This window comes from Herpailurus yagouaroundi, unplaced genomic scaffold (assembly GCF_014898765.1).
Source record: "Herpailurus yagouaroundi ecotype Mexico unplaced genomic scaffold, PumYag 180, whole genome shotgun sequence".
NCBI lineage: Eukaryota > Metazoa > Chordata > Mammalia > Carnivora > Felidae > Herpailurus > Herpailurus yagouaroundi.
The window spans coordinates 7,416,422-7,440,273 of NW_024412411.1; the positions used below are offsets into that span (position 1 = coordinate 7,416,422).

Genomic DNA, 23,852 nt, shown 5'->3' on the forward strand with positions numbered 1-23,852 from the left:
GGCATGCACAGCGAATGTGCTGAATGCACCACCTGTCACTCCCCTTGTGCTGGAGTCACATGTGAGGGCTCACCCTTTCCACCTGGCTCCCTGCTCTCTGCTCGTGCTGTTTCCTGCACCCATGGTACCCTGCTTAGCTGTCACAACCCAACTTACCCTTAGAGGCCTGGCTTGTTCGTCCCTTAAGCCGTTTGTGAGACCGGAACTTGCTTTCAAGTTCCCACAGCATATTTTGTGGTCCTCTAAGCCTTTTCCAGATTGAATTTATTTGTGGCTGTTTCCATCCTCGGGGCCCACACAACAAATGCTCCAGGTGGGCTTGCTAAATTGTCCTCTCGAGGTGCTCCCTGCACGGCAGTCCACCAATATGACTTCCTGAAAGAGCAAGTATCTACTGAGTTCCTGTGTGCCAGGCCTAGCTAGGAATTTTCACGGCCACCAGCTCATTTAAGTCACAGAACACCGGGAGGTGAGGTTGTTATCCCACGAGGAAACAAATCAGTGGCCCTGTGACTGGTCCAAGGTTCCATAACAAGCAATGGAGCCAGAATTCAAATTCAGGTCAGCCTGACTCCAAGGCCAGGGTATTTTTCACCCCTTATAAATAAGCAGATGCAAAATAGTAACACTGATGATCATTTATACTGTATTCTCACGTACATTATTTCATTTGATCCTCACAACAGCCCTGTGAGGTAGGTAGGGTTATGTATTACTGTTATGCCCATTTCACAGATGAAGAAATGGAGGTGGCTCAGTGAGGTGGGCGACTTGCGCAGTCACACAGCACATTAGTGGCTTCACAAGTCCTTTACTTTCTCTAACGTCAAGCTGTTTGAATTAAGAAGCACCAAGAAGATGGAGAAAGATACTTTTTATGGAGAAGGAAAAGGGCAGTGGTGATAAACTGTTTTATTGTGGTCACAGCTTCTGCTGTGTCTGTTCTAACCTGGGTTCTTCTGAGTGACCTTCCCGAGTACTATTGGTCTGGTGACCTGGGACAGCTGTCAGAGACTCCTGGGTCCCACTGTAGGGGGAAAAGGCCTTTATTACCTAACGGATGCAGCCTTGCCCACAGCCCAGCATACAAGCTCCTTGTTCCCAGGGTGTAATTATAGGAAGTCCCTTCCTCAGCCCATCTCCTGTGGGTGCCTGTGTCACTAGGCTTCCCTGGTTTTGTCCAAGAGCCCCTACCCAATGGGGAAGATTCCCAAGGCCAAACTTCAGGGATGAATCATAATGTGCAGTTTTGAGGTCTGCACTGTTCATCACCCCTTGGAAAGTGGTGGCTTGGGGTGTCTTGCTCTGGACCTTATCCCAGGGAGGTCCACAGGTTGGTTACGACCAGAAACTGTACCACAGCAGAAGGCCACTTCTTTCCGAGCAATGTCACAGTGCCTGGACGCTTACTCTGAGAGGAGTGTTATGGTAACTCCAGGGCTCCTTGGTGCAATCCGCCCTGCCATATCCTGGCCTCCTTCCTCTGGCAACACTTTCTTGGGGCAACAAATCTTTATCCTCCAACAGGAGGTGGTCAAAAGCTATGTGGAGCCACAGACGGTGAGGAGGCGGATGAAATGGGTGTCACAAAACAAAGTGAAGTGATCACAAAATGGGGCTGACTTACAAGGGATGGGAAGGGGGTTAACCTTGGTTCTGGACAAATCCCAGGGGGAATCCTAATTTGAGTAATAATATTTTCAGAATAAGGATCTGGCCTTTTAAGGTGACTATTGTGAAAGAGTAAACAAACATACCTCTGAGTGAGAAAGAAGGTCTAGATCCAAGACTAGAAAATGGGTGTGGAAGAACAGATTTTGGTTCAATGTAAGGGCGGGCTTTCTAACAGCACTGGCCAACCACGGCAGGGGCTGCCTTGGGGTTGATGAGCTTCCCATTGCTGGAAGTATGCAAGGAGGGATGTGATCACTTGAAGGTGCTGGGGAGAGGTGCTTAGCCCCAAATGGGCTGGGGTGTGCTGGGGGCCAGGAAGGGCTAAGCGACCACTAAATTATTTTCCAACCCTGAGAGTCCATAATATTATTTAAAATGACCTCTTTCAATGATACTTCAAATTCTTGGGGAAAGGATTACAGAAGTCATGTAACAGTCCACGTTATGAAACGCCTTCTGTTGCACTGGCTCCAGGTACTTTAAAATCTTCTCAGGGACAGCAGCTCACCTGTGAAGTGAAAAATCCCCACATGTCTACATTTGGCCCAGTCCAGAGGGATATCCCCATCTTCTGAACCCTGCCTGGATGCTCACTCCTCTAGGCCATGCCAGAGCTCAAATCTCTCCCCACCACAGTGGGGACCCAAAACGCAGCTCTGAAATCATACTGCATTTCCACGCCAGCCAAACATGGTTGTCCCTGGGCAAACAAGTCCAAGGTCCCGGCTGCATCTTAGGGACAGAGGAGCAGGTAGGGTGGGGATCTCTGGTTACTTTAGGTCCTGGGAAACTGAAGGAAGCCTCTTGTTTTCACCCCTTTCCCTCCAACAGGGGCTCCTTTCATAGATGGCTAAGTGAGGCCCTACCTAGTGGTACAGAGAGAGCTGGAGCCTGTGGAAAATTCGCCATTCCTTTGTAGCCAGAAAGCCCTCCTGTGGCATCCTTTAGGACACACTGGCAGGCACTTCACTTATGACAAACTGCCCATCTGTAGCTCAAAGTGGCAAGGAAAAAGGTAGCTCCGTTGAGAGGACACACGGATTCCTATAGGTAGACTGCATTGTGGGGGGAATCAAGTCCTGCTATGCGGTTAATACAGATTAGTAAAGCGCCCTGCCTCACACCACTGGTGAGACACTCTCCAGGACCTTGGCTGACATGCAGCTTCTTGGAAGCCCCCTCCTTCAGTGTTCCTGGGGTCCTTTTACCTGTACCGTATTAATCGAATAATCTTATTGTTCATAAAATCCACAGCGTGTGGGTGAGAAGAATCAATGCAGAAGCCATCACTCAGAGCAATTTTCAGCACCTCCTCCACGAAGACCTGGAAGCTGTTGATTTGCTTGTTGGCTGGCACCACCCAGAGCCTCTTGAGGTTCTGCTTGGTGTACTCCTCCTCTGGCAGGCCCTCCACATTGGCCACCCAGTCCAGAGTCAGGTGGTTGGGATCCTGCAAGTGGCTCGTGATGGAGGAGAGATTACCGTTGGAGCAATAGAAGAGCTTGGAGCCAAGGAGCTTGAGGAAGAGGCAAGAGGTACTGAAGATGTTGGCATTGAAGACCTCCATACTGGAGGAAGAGAGGCTATAGATCTGAGGTGCCTCCCGCACGGTGAAGTGGACTGTCTGCACACGCTGGTTCAGGGTGATATTGAGCATGGCATTCTTCTCAGCCTTGGAGAGCTCCACCTCCTTCTCCTGCAGTGCCTCAATCAGGGGCTGCACCTGGTAGAAGTCGGCCTCCCTTCGGAGCAGGCCCATCTCCTGGAAGTCCTCAGGCAAGTCCAAGTGGGAGGTCCGCAGGAAGTTGAGGATGTAGCGGAACACTTTGCCATCACGGTCAATGAAGCAGTTGCCCTGGCTGTCCCTCTTGGTGGGCATCTTTCCACTGAACATGGCACCCAGCATGGAGTCGGGGAAGCTGGTCAAGGTTGCCAGTGAAGTCGTATAGAGCTTCCCCCCAACGTTCAGTGTGATGGGGTCAGACATGGCAGGAGGCTGGGGTGCTGGAAAGTAGTCCTAGAGAGGGAGAGAAGTGAGAAATTACCCAACCATATCTGGTGTCTTAGTCTGTTGAGGCTGGTATAAAAGAATACCATAGACCAGGTGGCTTAAGCATTTATCTCTCACAGTTCTAGAGGCTGGAAAGTCCAAGATCCAGGTGTAGGCAGATTTGGTGTCTGGCAAGGGCCGTCTTCTCACTGGGTCCTCATGTAACAGAAGGGGCAAGAGAGCTCTTTTTAGAGTCTCTTTTATAAAGGCACTAATCCTGTTCATGGGGGCTCTATTCTCACAGCCTAATCACCTCCTAAAGGTGCTACGTCCATCACACTGGAGATTAGGATTTCAATATAGGGACCTGGGGGACACAAGCATTCAGACCATAACATCAATGTATGTACAGCTCTCAACTCCTTATTGTAGATCAAGCCTATAGTCCTAGAGGTTGAAATGAATTAGTACCTGATGAGATAATTGCCACATTATTTAAACATATTAGGTTCACTAGGTAGTTAAAAAAAGAAAAAAGAAAAAAATGAAAAAACAAAGCCCGGGTCCTGCCCTCCAGAGATTATTGTAATTGGTCTTTAATACCCTAGCATTGGTATTTTTTAAAAGCACCCTTGGTGATTCTAAATGTTCAGTTAAGACACAGAACCACTGCTCTAAGGAAGGAAAGAAAATGTGCTTGGACTAAATGCTCTGTTATCTGCCCTTACACACATTTGTTTACATACTGGTGATACATCTTTTGACTTAGACAATATCACCATCCATCCCAATCGTGCAGATGAGGAACACGGTCAGGATTCATTCCCCATGCTCAGAGAGGTGAAGGGTCATGCCAAGTTTCAAACCCAGGTTCCTTTATGTGAGAGAGAAAAATACATAAATGCTTACTAGTCAAACACTGGTACCTTCTAAGTACCTAACCAATGCTCTGAGATTTAGGTCTCCCAGCCCAGCACTCCCTTCTGCTGTACCAATGATGCCTTCTTATTATTAGTCTATCTCAAGGATTTTACAATGAATAGCTATGATTAGTGTCATTTCCATCTCTGCCCCAGGCTTACAATGGGCCACTCAGCCCTCTGGACTCTGACACCCCTTGTTGGACTCTCATCCTCCTGTAACAATTAGCCTTGCAATGAAGATGTTCTTGACTCCTGGTGGCCTGCCCTTTCCCATCATGATGACACCCCAGCTACCTCTGAAGAATTTGAGTTTCAGTGCAAACGTGGGACTCTGCACGGAGCACCCTTTACCCATTCTCTACCCGTTTCTCTCCTTAACAAGCCCTTCTCCCCACTACCTTGCAGCCTCCAGTGTCTAAGGCTGGTGAGTCTCCTTCAACCTGAAGTCTTGGAGTCTAACTTCTCTTTAAGGTTCTAGAAAGGAAGGGATGTACCCTCAGCTTCCAACATACTTTCCCAAGATCCCACCTGTGGAACAGATTAAGCAACCCTTCCCTGATGCTGGGTGTGAGGGCCACAAAGAAGAATTGGACCCAGTGCCGCCCTCAAAAAGAAAAGGCTGGCAGGGAGACCAAGACAAGAGGCAGTGAGGGTGCAGTGACAAGGGAGATGGACCCAGAGCTAAGGGAGTAGGTCAGGAATGAATTCTGGCATGCTTACTATCCACATGGGAAAACAGAGGTCTGAGGGAGGACTTCCCCAAAGTCACCCAGCAAGGATGATGAGCAGGCCAGAGCACTTCTTACCCTCACCATGCCTGTCTTCTGAGGAGGCTGGCTGCACTAAGACCCCCTTAACTCCAGGGGATGGAGACTCCTGCCAGAAAATGGAGGCCGTCTATGCTGGTGGAGGGAGATGCTCAGCTGCCCCACCCAACTGTCTAGGGGGTCACCTCATGACTCCTTCCTCATCTAATGGGGCACTTTGATACTGTAGAAAGGCATTAACCATCTGGAGTGTCTGAAGAGAAACGAGCCATGGTGAAGTTACAAAATTGGCAGCAGAAGCCTGGAGCAGATGGGCTGTGGGACAGCAGGGAGGTCCAACTGAAGGGGTGGGGCTAGGGCTGAGGAAGGGATGGCTGCTGTGTGGGGACCTGCAGCTGCGGGAAGGTGCTCTGGCTTCAGGGCTGACACTGGTCAGTTCTGTCTACAGAGGGCCCAGGCAGGAGATGGACCCACGAGCCAGTGCCATCCCCTTCCTCTTTCCAGAATCTTCCTTTTCTTTCTAGGTAGTAATTTGCATATGTTAGTTTTCAGTCTCCTTGATTTCCTTAAAAAAAAATTTTTTTTAATGTTTATTTTAGAGAAAGAGTGTGGGTGAGGGAGAGGCAGAAGTGGGGGGGGGGGCAGACAGAGGATCTGAAGCCGGCTCTGTACTGACAGTGGAAAGCCTCATGTGGGGCTGGAACTCACAAACTGTGAGATCATGACCTGAGCCAAAGTCAGACACTTAACCGACTGAGCAACCCAGGCGCCCCATCTCCTTGACTTCAGGCCCGGGCTCTATCCAGTAGCTCAGCAACAGGGAAAGAGCAGCCTCAGGCATCAGAGAGGCCGGGCTGTCTTTGCTGTTGGTTCTGTGGGCTGCAGACCCCATATCTCCTCTGTACGTTAGTGCTGAAGAGCTCAGAGCACTAGGTGGTGGTGGGGGGGAGAGGGAGGGAGATAGTCGGGAGCCACAAGGCACACCTGGCATACCTGGGGGCTCTTGGGTGGGTACCCAAACTCCTATTCCTCTGCTTGCAAAAGCAGCAGAGCATCTGCCTTCCTGCCTCTTCCCCGGAGCTGTGCGACTCCCTGGCATCATCACTGCCTGTCAGCCACACAGGCAGTCGGGGCGGAGACTGGTTAGAAGCCAGATTTCCTGCCCCCTCCCTCAGTCTAAGGTGCTCTCTGTGGTATTCTCTCCATGCCCACAAGTCACAGAGCTCAGCCATCCAAGCCCCCATTTTCCACCATCACAGGTGTACAGGTCGTGGTGTAAATGGCACAAGGACACATGAGGACAGGACCTGGCACCTCGGGGCAGGAGGTGCTGAAAGCTTTGTGTGATGAAGGGTTTGTGGTCAGGTGGGGATGAACCGACGATCCTCACTGAGCTCCAGTCCCCTGTGTATCCTCAGCTGTGTCCTGGACTTCTCCACCTTGAGGTTCCACGGGTATCAGAAGGCCTGACACAGAATTCCTCTTCCCCCAAACCCACAGTGAACGCTTCTCAGCCACTCAACTGCCTGAGCCTAAGATCCAGGAGGCAGCTCCGAGTCCTCATCCCTATAATTTTTCTCACTCTGACTCTTTTTTTTTTTTTATTAAAAAAAAATTTTTTTTCAACGTTTATTTATTTTTGGGACAGAGAGAGACAGAGCATGAACGGGGCAGGGGCAGAGAGAGAGGGAGACACAGAATCGGAAACAGGCTCCAGGCTCTGAGCCATCAGCCCAGAGCCCGACGCGGGGCTCGAACTCACGGACCGCGAGATCGTGACCTGGCTGAAGTCGGACGCTTAACCGACTGCGCCACCCAGGCGCCCCTCACTCTGACTCTTCAAACGCATCCCTAAAGCCCTCCCCGGGCTCTGGCTTCTCCTCTGCTGTCCTTACCTCCTCATCTGGCTCCCTGCCTTCTTCCTTTCCACCTTCCATTTCAGTCTTCTGGAGCACTACTGCCTGGCCAGACCACCTTGCTCTTCCAAGCTCACCTCCAGCCCCTCCCCCACTCTATCCTCCCGCATTCCAGATGGCACTGCACACATCCTCATGCTGTCACCTGCCTAACTTTGCTCTCCCTATACCACCCTCTCCACCTTCTCTGCTGTCAACCTTGAAGGCCCCACCTATGAGCCACTGCATCTGTAAGGCCATCCCCAGATCTCCACTAGGTTAACCGCTCTCCTCTTGGGGCTTCCTGGTCCTTTGCACAGCCTACCTGGCTGTGCCCACCATTCCATTATGTTATGAGCTGATTTGCACTCCTTCAAGGTGCAGATCACTGGACATCCACATCCAAAAAAAAGAACCTTGACCCATATCTTGTACCATGTAGGAAAAATTAACTCCAAACAGACCACAGACCTATAGGTAAAATCTTTTGAAAACTAAAACTTCTGGGAGAAAACCTTTGTGACTTTGGGTTAAGCAAAGATTTGTTGCATGGGACCCAAAAGGCACAAACCATAAAAAAATCGATACACTGGACGTCACCCAATGAAAAACTCCTCTTCAAAAGGCAGTGTTGAGAAAATGAAAATAAGACACACTGGCAGAAAGTATTTGCAAAACATAGATCTGATAAAAGGTTGTTAACAAGAATATAGAAAGAGCTCTCAAAACAGAAAACAGACAACCCAATGAAGAAATGGGCAGATGATCTGAACACACACTTCACCAAAGACATATTGATGACAAATAACCACTTGAAAAAAAAGCTCAACAGCAATAGTCATGAAGGACATGAAACTTAAAACCACAATTAGATAACACTGTATACCTATTAAAATGGCTCCAATAAAAAAAATCTGACCATACCAGGGCACCTGGGTGGCTCAGTCGGTTAAGCACCCGACTCTTGATTTCAGTTCAGGGCATGATCTCATGGTTCATGAGTTTGAGCCTCAGGTTGGGCTCTGTGCTGACAGCGCACAGCCTGCTTGGGATTCTATCCCTCCCTCCCTCCCTCCCTCTCTACCCCTCCCCCATGCTCTCTCTCTCAAAATAAATACATAAACTTAAAAAAAAAATTGGATCATACCGAATGCTGCTGACTATACAGAGCAATGAGTCTCCTGCATTGCCGGTGAGAATGCAAAATGGTACAACCATGGTGGAAGTTTGGCATTCAGTTTCCGCACGACCCATCAATCCCACTCCTCATTATGCACCCAGAGAAATGAGGACATATGTCCATGCAAACACCTGTACCTGAATAGTTATAGCAGCTTTATTCATAATTGCTCAAACCTGGAAACAACTAAAATGTAAGTAGTAAACACACTGTCACACAACCATACAATGGAATATGACTCAGGAATACAAAGGGACTAGCTAGTGACATATACCACAAGAGAAGAATGTCAAAAGCATTATGTTAAGTAAAAGAAGCCAGCCTCAAAAGGTTACATAGGTAGGGTGCCTGGGTGGCTTAGTCGGTTAAGTGTCTGACTTTGGCTCAGGTCATTCTCTCTCATGTTTGGGAGTTTGAGCCCCGTGTCAGGCTCCGTGCTGACAGCTTAGAGCCTGGAGCCTGCTTTGGATTCTGTGTCTCCCTCTCTGCCTTTCACCTGCTTGTGCTCTGTCTCTCTCTCTCGAAAGTAAATAAACATAAAAAAAAAAAAAAAGGTTACAGAGGTATGTGATCTTATTTATGTAACATTCTAAAAAAGGTAAAACTATAGAGACAGAAATCAGACCAGTAATTGCTAGGGCCTGGACTGGGGAAAAAATTGGCTACAAACAGGCAAGAGGGAATACCTTGGAGTCATGGGAACACTCTATGTCTTGATGTGATGGTAGTTATAAAAGTTATGAAAATTCATGTAACAGTATACCTCAAGAGGGTGAGTTTTCACTGTATGTAAATTATGACTTCACAAACTGGAAAAAGGATCAAGATTGGGATTGTCTCATGAAATCAACACAATGGGTTGTGACCAGCTACATATATTGTTGGGAAACTTTTTTTTTGAGTTGTGTGTGTTTGTGCGAGAACTGGATGGTGACCTAAAGTATGTCTTCATACTGTGAGCTGTGACAAAAATTGATGTTGAAAACCACTGCCTAGGTTGTGATCTCCTTGAAGCACAGACACATCTCATGTCCCCGCACAGGCACTGCCTAGCACACAGCGGATGCTAGTGTCATGGGGATGGGGGAGGGGGGTGGGCAGCAGGGTGGGACGGATGAACATTTACTGGGCGTTTTACTACATCCAAGGCCTTTACACTCACCAGCCTTTTAAATTCTTGGAGCAATCCTACAAAGTAGGCATCATGCTCCGTTTGGCAGATGACAGGAAAGTGGACTCGGAGAGACTGGACACACAGCCAACTAGCAGAGAGCCCGTTCTCAGCCCACTCAGGCTGCAGAGTTGTAACAGCAATAAAGGGCTGTGATAGCTTCAGACAAGTTTGACAATCTCTGAAGCAGCCTTTAAAAACACTGCTCTGCAGCCTGCTTGGCAAGACGGTTACCACTTACCTAGCGCACACCTCCTGCTCTATGTGAGGAGCTTCATGTAACACTTGGTAGCATTTTATTTGCAATAAAACCATATAGAAAAGTACAGAAAATGATACTATTGTGCTAAATGCTATACATGCATTCCTTCATTTGATGTCTTCATAAGCACCCTGTGAAAGAGACTATTATTATCTCCATTTTACAGATGAGGAAACTGAGGCTCAGAAAGTGTAGGAGTCAGTGGAGGAGCTGGGATCTGAATCCAGTTCTGTGTGGGTCCAACACTTGTGATCATTCCTCTTTCCCACCACAGGGTCTTAATGTGAGTGAGAGATGCACATACCCTATTCTCCATCCCGACCAGATGGAAATGTCCTTGGGTGGTGGGTCTGCGGCCGGCCTGGGGCTCTGCCCACTCCCATCGATGGAAGTGGGGACAGGACCCGAGGACAGCCCACAGTGCCTCCATGGCTGACACAGGGCAAATCCACTGAGAAGCCCAAGCCCTTCTATTTCAACAGCAGCCGATGATGTCTAATGACAAAGCCACGAAACACAAAATGCCAGGTTTTTCAGAGCCAGATTAGAAAGGATGAATGAGAACTCACACAGGACCAGGAAGTAGATAAAAGAAATCACCACTGAACGAATTATGTTTCTTCAGCAGGAGGCTTTCCAAGCCTGCCTCTCGACTAAAAAACCAAGCAAGAGATTAGCCCTCTTTCCCTGTTTGAGAAAAGGGCTGGTGTCAAATCATCAAACCAGGAAATTATGCCATGCTGATCCCCAGACCGAGTTGGGGAGGCCAGGGGGCCTTGGAAGTTGCTGCTGGAATTCTCTCCTTTCTGGAATGGGTCTGTGGCCCAAATGAGACGGGGTCTTGAGGCCCAGCCTGGTACCATGCAAAGGGAAATTCCAGTCTGGGGCCTGGAAATTACCTGGCTGCAACCTCTACCTTTCTGTGACACAGAAAATAGAATTCTTTGACGGCAGATGTCCTGTGAGGAAGGGCAGCCAAGACATTGCTCTAGAGTCCTACTTTAAAATGTGGTCCAGGCACCCACGTGTCCCTGCAGTCCTCATGCAGGACACAGCTAATGCTGAGTACCTGCTGTGTACCATACCTGCTAGCTCTGTTACACATATGAGCTCATTTAAGCCCCGTAACACCCTTTCAAGAAAAGTATTATCTGCACTTTGCAAATGAGAACCTCAGGCTTTAAGAGGTAGGGAACTTGCACCAAACAGTGTCAGAGCCAGGATTCAAGTCTAGGCCTGTCTAACTGCAAAGTGTGGATTGTGAACAAAGGCCCTTGGAGAGATTTGTCACTTGTTCCCCTCCTACCTCTTACAAGGTGCTCTTACACCTGCCATCTGAATTTGATTCTGACCTACATAAAGACCAGGGTGTAGAGAATCAACACTTCCTGAGAACCAAGGAAATGCCCTGAGCTATGTGAGGCACTTTCCAACAGACTATTTCATTAAAACACCACACAGATGCTGTGAGGTAGGTACGAGTGTTATCCCGGTGTTTAGGATTATAAAACTGATGCACAGAGTAGTGATGACAGCTGCTGAAGATCACACAGCTAGAGGCAGCAGAGCTAGAATTCCAAATGAGGTCTCTCTCCAAAGCCTGTGTCCCTTCCAGTAATATAAACCATAATACTTTATTAGGAAGCATAAAGAGGATTTGAATAGAGACTTGTAACGCTTCTGAAAGAGATGAAATATCTTCAAGTTGTTCTAAAATTAACTACAGTTGTTATGCTGTCCTAATCCAAATCCCAATAGTATTTCTTCAAAGGATTAAAAAAAAAAAGATTAAAATCTTACTTTGGAAAAATTGATAAGTGATAACTTGAAAGAATATTTGAAAAAGAGTAATTACCTTAAATGTTAGTTAAGATAACTAGTAACTACTAGTAATGTATTAAATAGGATTATAAAGCAATGACATTCCAAACTGTGGTATTGAAACAATAAAAAGGAGAAGGAAATTTATAATATGTACTGAAAAGACTTATTAGCAATTAAAACATAAATATATATTGATCTTTACCACAACTCTGTGACCCTGGCAGAACAAATCACATAATCTTGATTTCACCCACGCAGAGAGAATGAGTCCCTGACCCAGGGCTTCATGTGCATTCTTGACTTCTGAGTCATGGCCTGTAGAAAGTTCTGGGCTTGGACATGGCTCAGAGAACAGTCCTTTGGAGGCAGCCTGGGGTCTTCTCTAATCTGGGTCTTGAGCAAGAGACTGAACCGAGCCACAGAGGTTTTGGCCAACAGTTCATACACTCAGAGTCTTTAGGCATGGGCTTTCTGTGCAATTTCCTATATTACTGCCCATTGAGCTTCCGTAATGAAACTACTTGCCATGCAGTAGTTGACTGCTACACAGTGATGCCCAGTTGTAACAACAATAAATCTACTGATAATTACTTCTCTACCTGTCCGCCTGTCCGTCCGTCCATCCGTCCGTCCATCCATCCATCCATCCATCCATCATTTCTTAGCTCTGCTCACTCAAAGAGCCTACCAGTAGCACCCCAGTAGCAATGAGCACACCTGACTCCAGATCTTGGTTTCTAAATGTCATCTCCTACAAAAAGAAACCAGGGTTTCCTGGAGAAATTGATGGTTCCGGGACTTTGATAGAAGAAGTGCAAGGTGAGCCTGGAACATCTCTTGCCAGACAGCAGAGAAGCAATGAAAGATTAATGAGATCTTGTGAAAACAACACAGAAGATCTTAAAAGTTCTCATCAAAGGAAAAAAAGTATTTTTGTAACTATGTGTTGTGGTGAATGGTAACTAAACTTATTGGGATAATCATTTCACAATATATACATATATCAAATCATTATGTTGTATACCTAAAACTAATACAATGTTAAACGTCAATCATATCGCAATTAAAACACAACACGGGAGCTGGCCTGAAGGGACTCTCTTAGGCCAAATTTGGAAATAATTTGAATACCAAAAAGATTAATGATGATAATGGGTTATAACACACTGAATTTAAAAAAAAATCATGACTCTTTGTTACTCCAAGAAGAAAAAAGACAGGGAGAGGAGAGAAAGACACACAGAAACAGTGGAAAAAATTATTCTATAACAAAGAATACCAGCTAATAAATAGAGAAAGAATGGCACACTTAGAAAATTACCACTCTGCAACTTTCAATGTTGCAACTCGGGCAAGGATCATCAATGGATGTAGTGAAAGGTTACTGGGAACACACAATTTCGACATTCTCAAGGAATCACTCCAAAGACTAATGACAAAGGGAAAAATTACTCCAATGGAGAGATCAGGCAGTCATGACCTTAACCAACAATCAAATTTAGCATTCATGGATAGTAGGACCCTGATATTATACACTTCCTGATGGGATGCAAAAAGAAGAACACGACGTTGCCAGAAAGGAAAAACAAAAAACAAAAAACCAACAACCCTGAATAACCATTGATAAAATAACCAAATTTATACAGGTAGAAGAGGCTCTATGTAGAGTAAAGGAGTTGCTTAAAGAGATATAACTAAATATAATGCATGAATCTTGACTACTTCTGACAAAAAAGAAAAACAAAACAAAAACCCAACTACATAAGATTGGCAGTTGGAGAAATGTGAGTATACTGTTTATTAAGTGATATTTACTTCTTTCAAATTTTCTTAGGTACGATAATAGTATTTTGGTTATGTAGGAGAATTCTGTAACTAGGGAGTTACATGCTGACGAATTTAGGGGTCAAGTGTCAAGATATCTGTAATTTGTAAATAGTTTAGCAAAAAGGTATGTGTAAAAGGAAAATTGGCAAAGGGTGAATTGGTGCATATAGGTGAAAGGCTACTCTTTAAACTTATCTGTAGCCTTGAAAATTCTAAAAATATTTTTATTTTGAAAGAGGGAAGAAAAGAATGCTTCCCTCATGGGACTATAGATGTAAAATTCCAGTCAGAGTGCCCGACCCCCAAACCAGCCAGGTTCAATAAACACATCTGTTATTACTACTACCAAGAAGCATTATAATCTGGTAATTTTCCTCTCCATGTGTTGCCGTGCTTTGGAGGATGAGGGAGCCAACCAGGGCTAAGCTAAAATAGCCCACAGTTGGTGGAGGAGACAGAATTTAAACCCGAGGGGTCTCTCTCCATAGACCCACCGCTCACAGAAACCACAGAGCCAGGCCTGCCTGTTTCTGTGTTGGGATCCAGGCTGGGAGAAGCTGGCTGTTCAGGCCTTGTTCCCCCTGCCTCCTCCAGAACCTAGAGTCTCTGCTACTACAGCAGGAAAGAAACTCCTGTCATGTTCACAAAGCGGGGCCCATTCTGGGCCTTAGAAATGTTGTGGGTGGGCAAAAAAAAACCGGAGGGGCTTTGGCATCACCCAGGCCTGTGTTTGAATTAGGCTCTGACACTTTAGCTGTGTGGGCCTGGGCCAATTCTGGATAGATGGTGACTGTAACAACAGCAGCAAGAATAATGGCTGAGCAGTTATTACTGTGCTAGGCACCTTCTGCATGTTGATTTCATAGATGAAGTGGATACTATCATTATCCATGTCAGGCCCTCTCTGATCTCTGCAATTTGCTGTCATCCCTTTTGCCTGCACTCTAAAAGAAAATCCCTTTCATCTGTCAGTCCCCTCAGCTGGAATTCCTTTCTTTCTTCTCTACATCTTCAGAACATTTTATTTCCACCTCTTACCAAAAGCCTACTTTGTTTAGGTAGTGCCTGGCCACTCTGTTGAGGCTGAGATCTTCCCTCTTCGTACCCACCAGAAGCAGGCAGAGTAGGGGAAGGGGAAATTTCTTCCCCTTAGTCAGATCTGTTTTCTTCACCCCAGACTGACATCTACCAATGAGGAGGTTCATCACCACCTCCTGAATCTGAAAAACTTTTTATTTTGAAACACATTCTTGAAGTTTCAGTTTGGAATCTAAGCCAAGCCCAGGTGACCACCTGGAAGTAAATGGAGGAATTCCCACTGTGTAGAAGATAGATTGAACATGGCTGGGTAACTTTCAAGGGTGACAATACTCAGAGTGAGTAATGTGTCTCCCAGTAAGCTGGATGAGACTTCCCCCTGCTTACTCAGTCCACCAAGATAAAGACTGGCTCACAGCCCTGGGGACCATATGGGAGCACCGCCCTTCACCTCCCAGTTCCTGGCGTCCCCACACCCAACAGATGTACTTTCAGCTCTGTTTTGCCCAGTTCGTATCTCTAAGAAGCCCACAGGCTGCTCAATACCCCCGCGGCCCACACTGTAGGGGGAAAAGGTGCTTTCTAAACTCAGGTGACACACAGGGGCCCTGCAGTGAGCTGCCCAGTTAGGGCACAGCACAGGGAAAGGTGAGCTGGAGGGAAGCCACCTGACCTGACAACCCAGCTTCTCCATTTGCACAGCAAAGTACCTGGTGCAGACCCCCAACAACCACCACCATCCCCCATCTTCTTCCAGAATTTTCCTGCATCCTCTCAGCTTACTCTCAGGCTTCCTCTTGTGGTTTTCCTCAGACACAAGCACTCCATTTCAACCACTCTCTTTCTGTGGTCTTCCTGCTCCTCAACCATTAGAATGCATAAACAGAGGGCTTTGAAATCCATCTCATTTCATCTTCACACTATCCATAGGAGGGTTGCCTTAGAGGTTGGCATTCAGAAAGGTTGAAGCTGGTCCTGTCACACAACCTGCATACAGCAGGACATCTAAACTCTTGTTTCTTCCCTGCCATCCACTCCAGAGTAAACCTCTGTCTCCCTCAAGTGCAGGAAATAAAGCAGGGTCTTTGGAGTAAGGAGCCCTATGGTTTGGGGCAAGTTACTTCACTTCTCTAAGCCTCTTGTTCCTCACCTGTAAATAGATACGGTGCCGCCTCTACAGGGTAAGAGCGTTGAATGAGATCATGTGTGACGCACTGAGTTCAAGGGATGGGCTCTTTATTTCTATCACAAGGAAAGGAAGCTGTTTGTTCTGTGCATTCATGGGTATTTGCCCACTCGGGCATCCCTGTACCCAAACTGTATCAACGCGCGGCCGACCCTGGGCTTTCCGGGGCTAGGAAGAATCCTTTCCATCTCTGTCTCCGCCCCTCTTTCCCCAATGCTTTTTGGACCATCCCAATCAGTCTAACCTAGGCTTGCCTTATCGGCTTTCTCAGTACTGACGCCCCAGCCCTGGCCACCCCCTCCTCCGACCCCACTCTAGTTCTCCTCCTCACCTAGAGACTCCGCCCCTCTTTGCCCCACCCACCAGACTCCGCCCACAGTCTCGACCCTCTTAATCCGGGCTTTTCCAACCTTCCCCATCCCGCCAGACTCTTTCCACCAGCTCCGCCCCTTCTTCCCAACAAGCGCCCCCTCCCCCGCAGTCTCTGGCGTTGCCATCCCCATTGCACAGATGAGAATGGCGAGGCTAAGATAGGCAAGATGACCTCTCATAGTAGGACAGGTGCCAGCTGGGCCCGCGTCCCCTCACCGGCTGTCTCTGCGCCCCGAGTCTCCGCTCGCGCCGCGCCGCACCCACCTCCTGCCCTCGCTCTGCAGCCTCCCCTCCGCGGGCGGCCAGCGCAGCTTTGCGAGGGGGGAGGAGGGCCAGAGCCCAGCCCAGGGGCGTGGCGGCCCGGGACCCGCGCGCTGCGCTCAGGGATTTGTAGTTCTCCCTGGTCTCTTTGCGGCTCGGCACGCTTAGCGCAAACTCCATCTCCCAGGAGGCATTGCAGTGAGCCATCCAGCTCCCCGCCCCGCCCCCGCTAGAGCTGAGACCGGCTGGCCTTAAAGGGGACGCGGCCTGAGTGGCGGTTCCCAGGGTGGCCCCCGCTCCGGCTCCTCCCCGTTTCCCGCACCTCGCCCCTCCCCACGCTTCGTCCCGCAGCCCCGCAGCCTAGCGGCCGCGCGGCTGAGTCGAGCTCCCTGGGTACAAGCTTGTACAGAGCTGGGTGGGGAGTTTGGATTTTGCAGTGGAAGCAGCATCCCTGCCTGCTGAGCGGGACCTGGTGGAGGGCGTCCCCACTCCAGGGGGAGCAGAGGACTCGCCCTGACCTAGCCTGGCCTAGCCTAGTCCTGCCAGGCCTGAGCGCCCCACCCAAGAGCTGGCTCTGAGGCAGGGGCCACCGGGGTCCCAGAGGTAAGGGGGTCGGGTCGTGTGTACAGGTTGTGGGGAGTGTCTGCACCTTGGCGGTTCGAGAGCCCTGGGCACGCGCGAAGGGCTCCCAGAGTTTGGGGCTGGGAGAAGGGAGGTCCAGGTGCAACTTGGGCCTCGCTGTGTGACCTTGGGCGAGTAGCTGCCCCTCTCTGGGCTTCATCCTCTTTCATCAATTGTGTTTGGTGGTGATCCTGCCCTCCCCCTCAACCATGAAGCTCACCGGCCTTTCGTGGTGACCGCAGCCCCAGCCTGGGCTGGGCGCCAGTGCACCGGTATAACTGGAAGGAAGGGTGGGACTAAGATGGGGCACAAACTGGGGGGCTAAGAGGTCGCACCCGCCTGGAATGGGCTTCTGTTCTCAGCAACCTCGCCCGGGTATATTCCCTCTACAAGACATGAGACTCCTTGTGTGTTAGCCTGGTGCCCGCCCTTCCAGAAACCCTGGGGTGGGGGTGGGGACATGTGAGGGGTGGCCCCAGCAGGGATGAGTGATTGTGGTGGGTTTCTGAGAAGGGAATATATGCTCCTACCCTCTTTTTTTCTCTCCTTCCATTCCCCTTCAGTAAAAGAGCTGTTGCTTTTTACCAGTAAAACCCTTTTTTTTCTTTCTTTCTAGGAGACAGTTTGGTGGCCCAGGCAAGGGCCTCCCAGTAGTAGGGCAAGGGGATTCTTTCAGGGCTGCCTTAGGTAGAAGAAATTAAGTTAAAAAAATTCAGAGGAAAATATTGCTGTCCAGAGATCTGGGTGGGGGGAGAGTGCTGGGAGGGTCAGCTTAGTGCTCCCCAGGCAGCTCTGGCACCCAGGGGAGTCAGAGGAGGAAGACTGGGTGTGAGGGTCAGAGAGAGAAGAAATGGGCTTCTCCACTCTTAGGTACTGGCTTAGGGCTTGGAGGGTCGTCTGTGCTCTGAGGTAGGGAGAGGTTGAGACTTTCCTGAAGCCCCCTCCCCTGTCCCACTGGATTCTGTGAGCTTTTGGCCTGAGAGCTAACCAGGAACAGTTTTTGTTTTTTCCTTCTGCTTTGGTTGTTTGAGTCATTTTTAAAAGGCTAAAGCCTCATTGGGTCCTGTCCGGTGACCTCTGTAGGGACTTTCTTGGCTGATGTTTGAGTCTTAGGGTTATGGATATGGAAGACCAGACCTGGCTGAGGAGAGGTCACTGACTGGGCCAGTCTCTGGAAGGTGTTTTCTGGTTATATCTTCAGTTGTATCTCATCTTGCTGTCACATGTTTCTCACCGGGCACTAGGCACTCCTTCACCTCTCTGCCTGGTCTTGTGCTGGGCACTAGGGCACAAATAGGGGATTGGATCTATTTCCAAAGAAGATCCTAGCCTAGTGAGAAGATAGACCTAGAATCCAGTGGCACTGCTGAGGGATGAGAAAAGCAAAGAGACTTGGATTGCAGAGGGGTTAGGAAAGGTTTCCCAGAGAAGGGGGCATGTGACCTGGGCATCAGAGGATGAGTCAGAATTTGCCAGGAGAGAAAAGGGAGAAGCCTTTCCCAGAAGAGAGGACATCACCAAAAGGTGGCCAGGAGGAAAAGCCCACTGTGCAAATTCCTTCAGATTTGTAACCAAACAGTGTTTGTCAAGTTCATGTCCATCCCTTCCCCCCATCAGCCAGGTGTCACAGAAGGGGCTTGAATGTCAAGCTCTGGAGTTTGGATCTTATGCTGAAGGGGCTAGGGAGCCTTGTGAGTTCTGAGCAAGGCATGGCAGGATGGAGCTTATCATCTAATGAGATTAATCTGAAGATGTTATCAGGGTGGGTGGGTCAGAGAGACCAGGGAGGGATGAGGCAGCCTGAATTAGGGCCCAGGGTGTGGGGGCAGAGCAGGACATTATACACACCCCCCCCCCCCCAAGACACAGTGCTTTGGGGGTGGTGGAGATGAGTCAGGCTTCACCATGCAGGACCAGAGACCTGTCAATACACAGTGGAAATGCGAAGGGTCATCTGAGAGGGACAGATAAAAGGATCTGGGTCTTCCAGGGCGAGGGATTGTGATGTTCCTGTATGCTTAGTGTGTGCCCTGGAGCAGAATGGGGGTTGCTGGGACTGTCAGGCTGTTATGCCTGACAATGAGAGGTATAAGCCAAGGGCTTGGGGAAGAGCAGCAGCGTTGGCGGGGAAAGGCTAAGGGGTGGTCAGGTGGTCATCTCCCATCTTGGGGCTCCGAGGCTCAGAATGGTGAAAGAGCACCTCAGAATGGTGAAAGGCTATGGGCACCATGGGGCATAGTGCCTGGGCTAGATTCAAAGCCTGGACTCTATCCTGCAGAACACATACCTCTATTGGAGGATGGATTGAGGCAGGGAATGAGGAGATGAGTTAGGAGGCTACTGCACTAGTCCAGGCAAGAAGTAAAGAGGAGCTGATCTTGGGTGCTGCTGGAGCTCAGGGAGAGATGGGGGAAATGCTAAGTTGGCAGTGAGGACTAATGGATAAAATTCCTGGTAGAATCAGCAAGTTCCGGAGTGTGTGTCTGCTTGTCCCCTTCCCGGACAGTGTCTGTTTCCCCCCTCGGTGCGAAATAGCCCAAGAATAGACTCATGACTGTCCAGCCCTCATCTTTTTTACACCTTGTCCCATTCCCTGCCAGGGCTAAAATGGTCTCCATTTTCCAGGTGAAAAAACTGAGGAGCCTGGCAGGGACTCACCCAAGGTCACCTGGTGATTCAGAAGCAGAGAACCTGGGCCTCATGCTTTTAATGCAGGCTCTTCTGAGGGAGGTTACGGCTGCTGTGTGCTGCTGCATTTGGTGTGGGGCAGCTGTCTCTTGGGTCAGAGCCAGCACCGACAGGCCGTCTCCTTGTCCAGAGCCTAGAGGAGTAATCCAACCTCCCCTGAGGAATGCTGGCAGTCTGCTACTTCCTCCCCCAGGGAGACCAAGCGCAGGTTCTTATCCCACCCTGCCAAGGCTGTGTCCCTCTCTCTTGTTCATCCTCCACTTTTCCAACCATGCCCTAGGGAAATCAGGCCTTGTCTGCTTTTTGTGGCCTGTGATGAGGTCAGGTGAGCTCCAAGCCTCTAAAACCCTTTTGCATGAATGCACCCAAGATATTGAGTGGGTTTAGTTGGTGACCATGGTGACAGCTGACCTCAGACTGCCTGTGTGGGAGTGGGGGCAGGTAGGCAGGGCTTGCTTGGAGTGGCCAGGCCACGGACTGCACAGAGGCTGCGTGGCTGGCCTGCGCCATTCTGTGAGGCTGTGATCTCTGAGGCCAGAGCTTCCAGGTGCTGGAAGAGCTACTGGACGAGCTTCCAGGTGCAAACCATCTTATGTGGTAGGTTTCAGGTAGAATGATATGAAATTGCCAACATCTGACCCTTTGCTTTCATGTGGTTCAACCTGATATCATTTATCCCCATTTTGCAGAAAAGAGGCTTATGATGTGATTTGCTCAAGGACACATAATGAGTTGCAAGACTAAAATAATATTTGCCTAAGGTCACACTAGAATGTAGGACTCCTCATTCCTAATTTGTTTTTCTTTCCATTTCCAGAACCTTCCGTAGTCCCAGAACTCCATTTCTGCCTGCCCCCAGGTTCTCTTCCTCCACACATGATGTCAATATCTCATCGATTAGGGCTTCTTTTGGCTGCCTGAGTAACAGGATTTCTTGGCATTGTTGGTTGAGAGCATATTAAGTCCACTGGCCTGGAGGGCAGGGGTAGGGTTTTGCAGGGACGGTCTATAAGGGAGGTTGGTCACAAGCACTGCCTAGGAAAGAGAGGACCAGGGATGAAGGGAGATCAGTTTTAAGAGGTCTTTTGAGATTATGCCTTGCACTGGCACTCTTGACCAACGTGTTTGCCGCCACCCCCAGACTTTTAGGGACGAGAAATTCCTAAGGGCATGGACTTTGCTTCTAAAGTGAAGGGGACTGATACTTTCTGAGCACTTTCCTGCGCCCAGCACCATGCTGAGGACTTTATGTTTGCTTTAACAACAACCCTGCAGGGTGGAACCAGGCCCAGAGAGCAGAAGTAACAGTGATGGTAAGAAGACTTCATTTCTGGTTGAATCTTATTTGGAGTAAAGAGTTCAACACATTATTCTAGGAGGCTTGGAGTGGGCCCTAGGCATATGAATTTGTACTAAGTACCCAGGTGACTCTGAGGCAGCCAAGCCAGTATTTGGGGACCACTGATCTGTACTCTGGCTTCACCCACAGTAATCTCGGAGACGCCAGCCACTGAGAAGCCCTAGTGCTTGCCCTGAGGAGCTCATAGCCTTGTGAGAGAGACAGAGACTTAAACAAATGGGCCCATTGCTTGGTAACACGTGCCGTAATGGAAGCTTGGTCTCAGCCAAGAGCCAGAACAGAGAAGGGAGCATCTCCATAGGGCCTGGCACAGAGTCGGGGGCCCACAATATCTGTGGTTCTGAATAAAAGTTTCCGGCCCCTCATTTAGTGAATGTCTGGCTTGTCTTCACACCAACTCCAGCTCTCAAGAATAGCTTTTACTGAGCCAATAAGTTTAAACACCTGGACACTGAACCTTGTATCAGGTCCTGCCTAGAGTGGGATTATACAAAGAAGCAAAGAAATGGCTGTCTTCTAGAAGCTGAAAGTTGGATGTTAGGAGCACAAGCTTTACCTTTGTGAACCAGCATGAGAAGCAGGAAAAAAGTGGGTCAGCTTGGGAGAAAGGCTTCCAGGAAACTGCCCAAAGGGAGGAGAAAGGGAAGGCTATTGTGGCTCAGAGGAATAAGGTAGCAGTAACTCACCGTATTTTGCATTTGTTTCTTCAACAAATGCCTACTATGAATCAGGCACTGGGCTAGGTGAGTGAACAAAACTGACATGGTTCCTGCTCTCAGGAGCCTATATAGTATAGTGGAGGAGGCTGACTTCATCCAAGTGATCATGATAAGTGCTATAAAGAAGGACAGGGTGCTCTGAAATTGTTAACAGGGGTGTTTGACCCAGACAAAGAGGTTGGGGAGGGCTTCCTTGAGGAAGTGAATTTGAGCCGGAAGTCTGCAGGGTGAGTCAAGGAGGGAGGAGCATATGCAAAGGGCCCAGTGGCAGGGAGAACACAGTGAATCAAGAGTGAGGGGCTGGTGTGGGATCAGGCTGGGTGGGGGGCAGGGAGGGCCTTGAGCGTGCAAGTCTGTGGAGCCAGGGCCACACAGACATGGAATATTCTGCTTTATTGGAGGGAATTATGTGACCCCAGCTATAATGGAGGAAGAGGCTACAGGTGGCTGTAGGAATGGAGGGTGAGGGATGAATTCACGCCTGGAGGTCCAGGGATATTCTAACTGAAGACAGGGTGTTTGAGGTAAGCTCTGAAGGAAAATAGGAGTTTGGCGGGCTGTGTGTGTGTGGTGGTGGTGGAGGTCCTGGGAGATAGGATGTTTCAGGCAAAAGGCACAGCATACACAAAAACGTGGAGTCTTGGAAAGGTGTAGCTCACTTGGGAAATGGCAAGAAGTGGATTTGGGGCAGAATAAAGTGTGGGGGGATCTCCCTGTTCTTCCTTGGGACCCTAAGCCCTCCCTCCCCGGAGGTGTGGTTTTTGTGTGTGACCCCTCCCTTCTCCCCCCAGGATGGGACTTGGCCAAGGTTCTGGACAACAGCTTATATATCCAGCTGCTACCTGCCCCAAGAGTGGATGAGGTCACCAGGGAGGCCTGGGGAGAGGAGAGCAGAAGAGTGGGGGAAGGGGTGGAAGGTTCAGATATTGCCTTTATGAGATTAAAAGCGCTCATCAGCAATAACGACAACTCCCTGGGGCTCATTACATGCCTGGCATTGTGTTTTGCTTCATTGCAAACCTCCCAGTGAGGCAGGTATCCTCGCCCCATTTCACAAATGAGAAAACCGAGGCCCAGAGAGGTGGTTGCTCGCCCCAAGTCTTAGTTCCGGGGGCTCGCTTGGGGAGCTGGACCTGCTGGACAGAGTGTGACCCTGTTCCCTGCAGCGCGGCATCATGGACAAGATCCTGGAGGCGGTGGTGACATCCTCGTACCCCGCGAGTGTGAAGCAGGGCCTGGTGCGGCGCGTGCTGGAGGCGGCGCGGCAGCCGCTGGAGCGGGAGCAGTGCCTGGCGCTGCTGGCGCTGGGCGCGCGCCTCTACGTGGGCGGCGCGGAGGAGCTGCCGCGCCGCGTGGGCTGCCAGCTGCTACACGTGGCGGGTCGCCACCACCCGGAAGTCTTCGCCGAGTTCTTCAGCGCGCGCCGCGTGCTTCGCCTGCTGCAGGGTGGCGCCGGCCCGCCGGGCGCCCGTGCTCTCGCCTGCGTACAGCTCGGCCTGCAGCTGTTACCCGAGGGGCCCGCGGCCGACGAGGTGTTTGCGCTGCTCCGGCGGGAGGTGCTGCGCACCGTGTGTGAGCGCCCGGGGCCCGCGGTCTGCGCGCAAGTCGCCCGGTTATTGGCGAGGCATCCGCGCTGCGTCCCCGACGGCCCGCACCGCCTGCTTTTCTGCCAGCAGCTGGTGCGCTGCCTGGGTCGCTTCCGTTGTCCGGCCGAGGGCGAGGAGGGCGCCGTGGAGTTCCTGGAGCAGGCCCAGCAGGTGAGCGGGCTCCTGGCGCAGCTGTGGCGCGCTCAGCCCGCTGCCATCCTGCCCTGCCTGAAGGAGCTGTTTGCCGTCATCTCTTGCACAGGTGTGTGTGCGCGGGGCCTGGCGTGGGGGCTGGCGTGGGGGCTCCTGTGCTCCATGAGCCCAACGTGCGCCGGGCAGGTGGCTGTAGGTGCGGGTTCCCGTGCTTGGTGTGCCCTGTGGCAGGTGTGTGTAAGGGGCTAATGCGCAGGTGGGGGAATGCAATGTTCCTTACTTTAATTAGGGCTATCCTGGGGTCCTGCTGTGGGTCTTATCCTGTGGTGGGTGATGGGCACACTCAGGAGCAGAC

The 23,852-nt window shown here is 49.8% G+C and overlaps 2 protein-coding genes across 10 annotated transcripts in view; one reads left to right on the forward strand and one right to left on the reverse strand.

Moving 5' to 3' along the window:
- Window positions 1-623: 623 nt before the first annotated feature.
- On the reverse strand, window positions 624-16,476 carry KCTD21 (potassium channel tetramerization domain containing 21). 5 transcript variants are annotated; one of them, XM_040489481.1, is made up of 3 exons: window positions 16,374-16,391; window positions 15,702-15,793; window positions 624-3,691 (listed from the first exon to the last, which is right to left on the reverse strand). In XM_040489481.1, the coding sequence occupies exon 3, from the start codon at window positions 3,659-3,661 to the stop codon at window positions 2,879-2,881; it is 783 nt and encodes a 260-aa protein (XP_040345415.1). In that variant the 5' UTR covers window positions 3,662-3,691; window positions 15,702-15,793; window positions 16,374-16,391; the 3' UTR covers window positions 624-2,878. The 5 variants fall into 5 exon arrangements, with proteins under 5 accessions (XP_040345415.1, XP_040345414.1, XP_040345413.1 ...); XM_040489480.1 differs by having other exon boundaries at window positions 16,326-16,378; XM_040489479.1 differs by lacking the exon at window positions 15,702-15,793 and having other exon boundaries at window positions 16,374-16,476.
- Window positions 16,477-16,582: 106 nt separating this feature from the next.
- Window positions 16,583-23,852, forward strand: part of USP35 (ubiquitin specific peptidase 35) — a 55,841-nt gene continuing 48,571 nt past the window's right edge. The window contains exons 1-4 of one of the 5 annotated variants that reach the window (XM_040489471.1): window positions 16,583-16,973; window positions 20,497-20,992; window positions 22,160-22,282; window positions 22,925-23,606. In XM_040489471.1, coding sequence (XP_040345405.1) covers window positions 22,934-23,606 — 673 coding nt within the window. In that variant the 5' untranslated portion in view covers window positions 16,583-16,973; window positions 20,497-20,992; window positions 22,160-22,282; window positions 22,925-22,933. The remainder of the gene's footprint in view (window positions 16,974-20,496; window positions 20,993-22,159; window positions 22,283-22,924; window positions 23,607-23,852) is intronic. The other 4 variants (XM_040489472.1, XM_040489473.1, XM_040489470.1 and 1 more) reach the window with 4 other exon arrangements.

Bases quoted from the DNA above. Each gene is read 5' to 3' on its own strand.
- KCTD21 (XM_040489479.1), bottom strand. From the start codon at position 3,661: ATGTCTGACCCCATCACACTGAACGTTGGGGGGAAGCTCTATACGACT.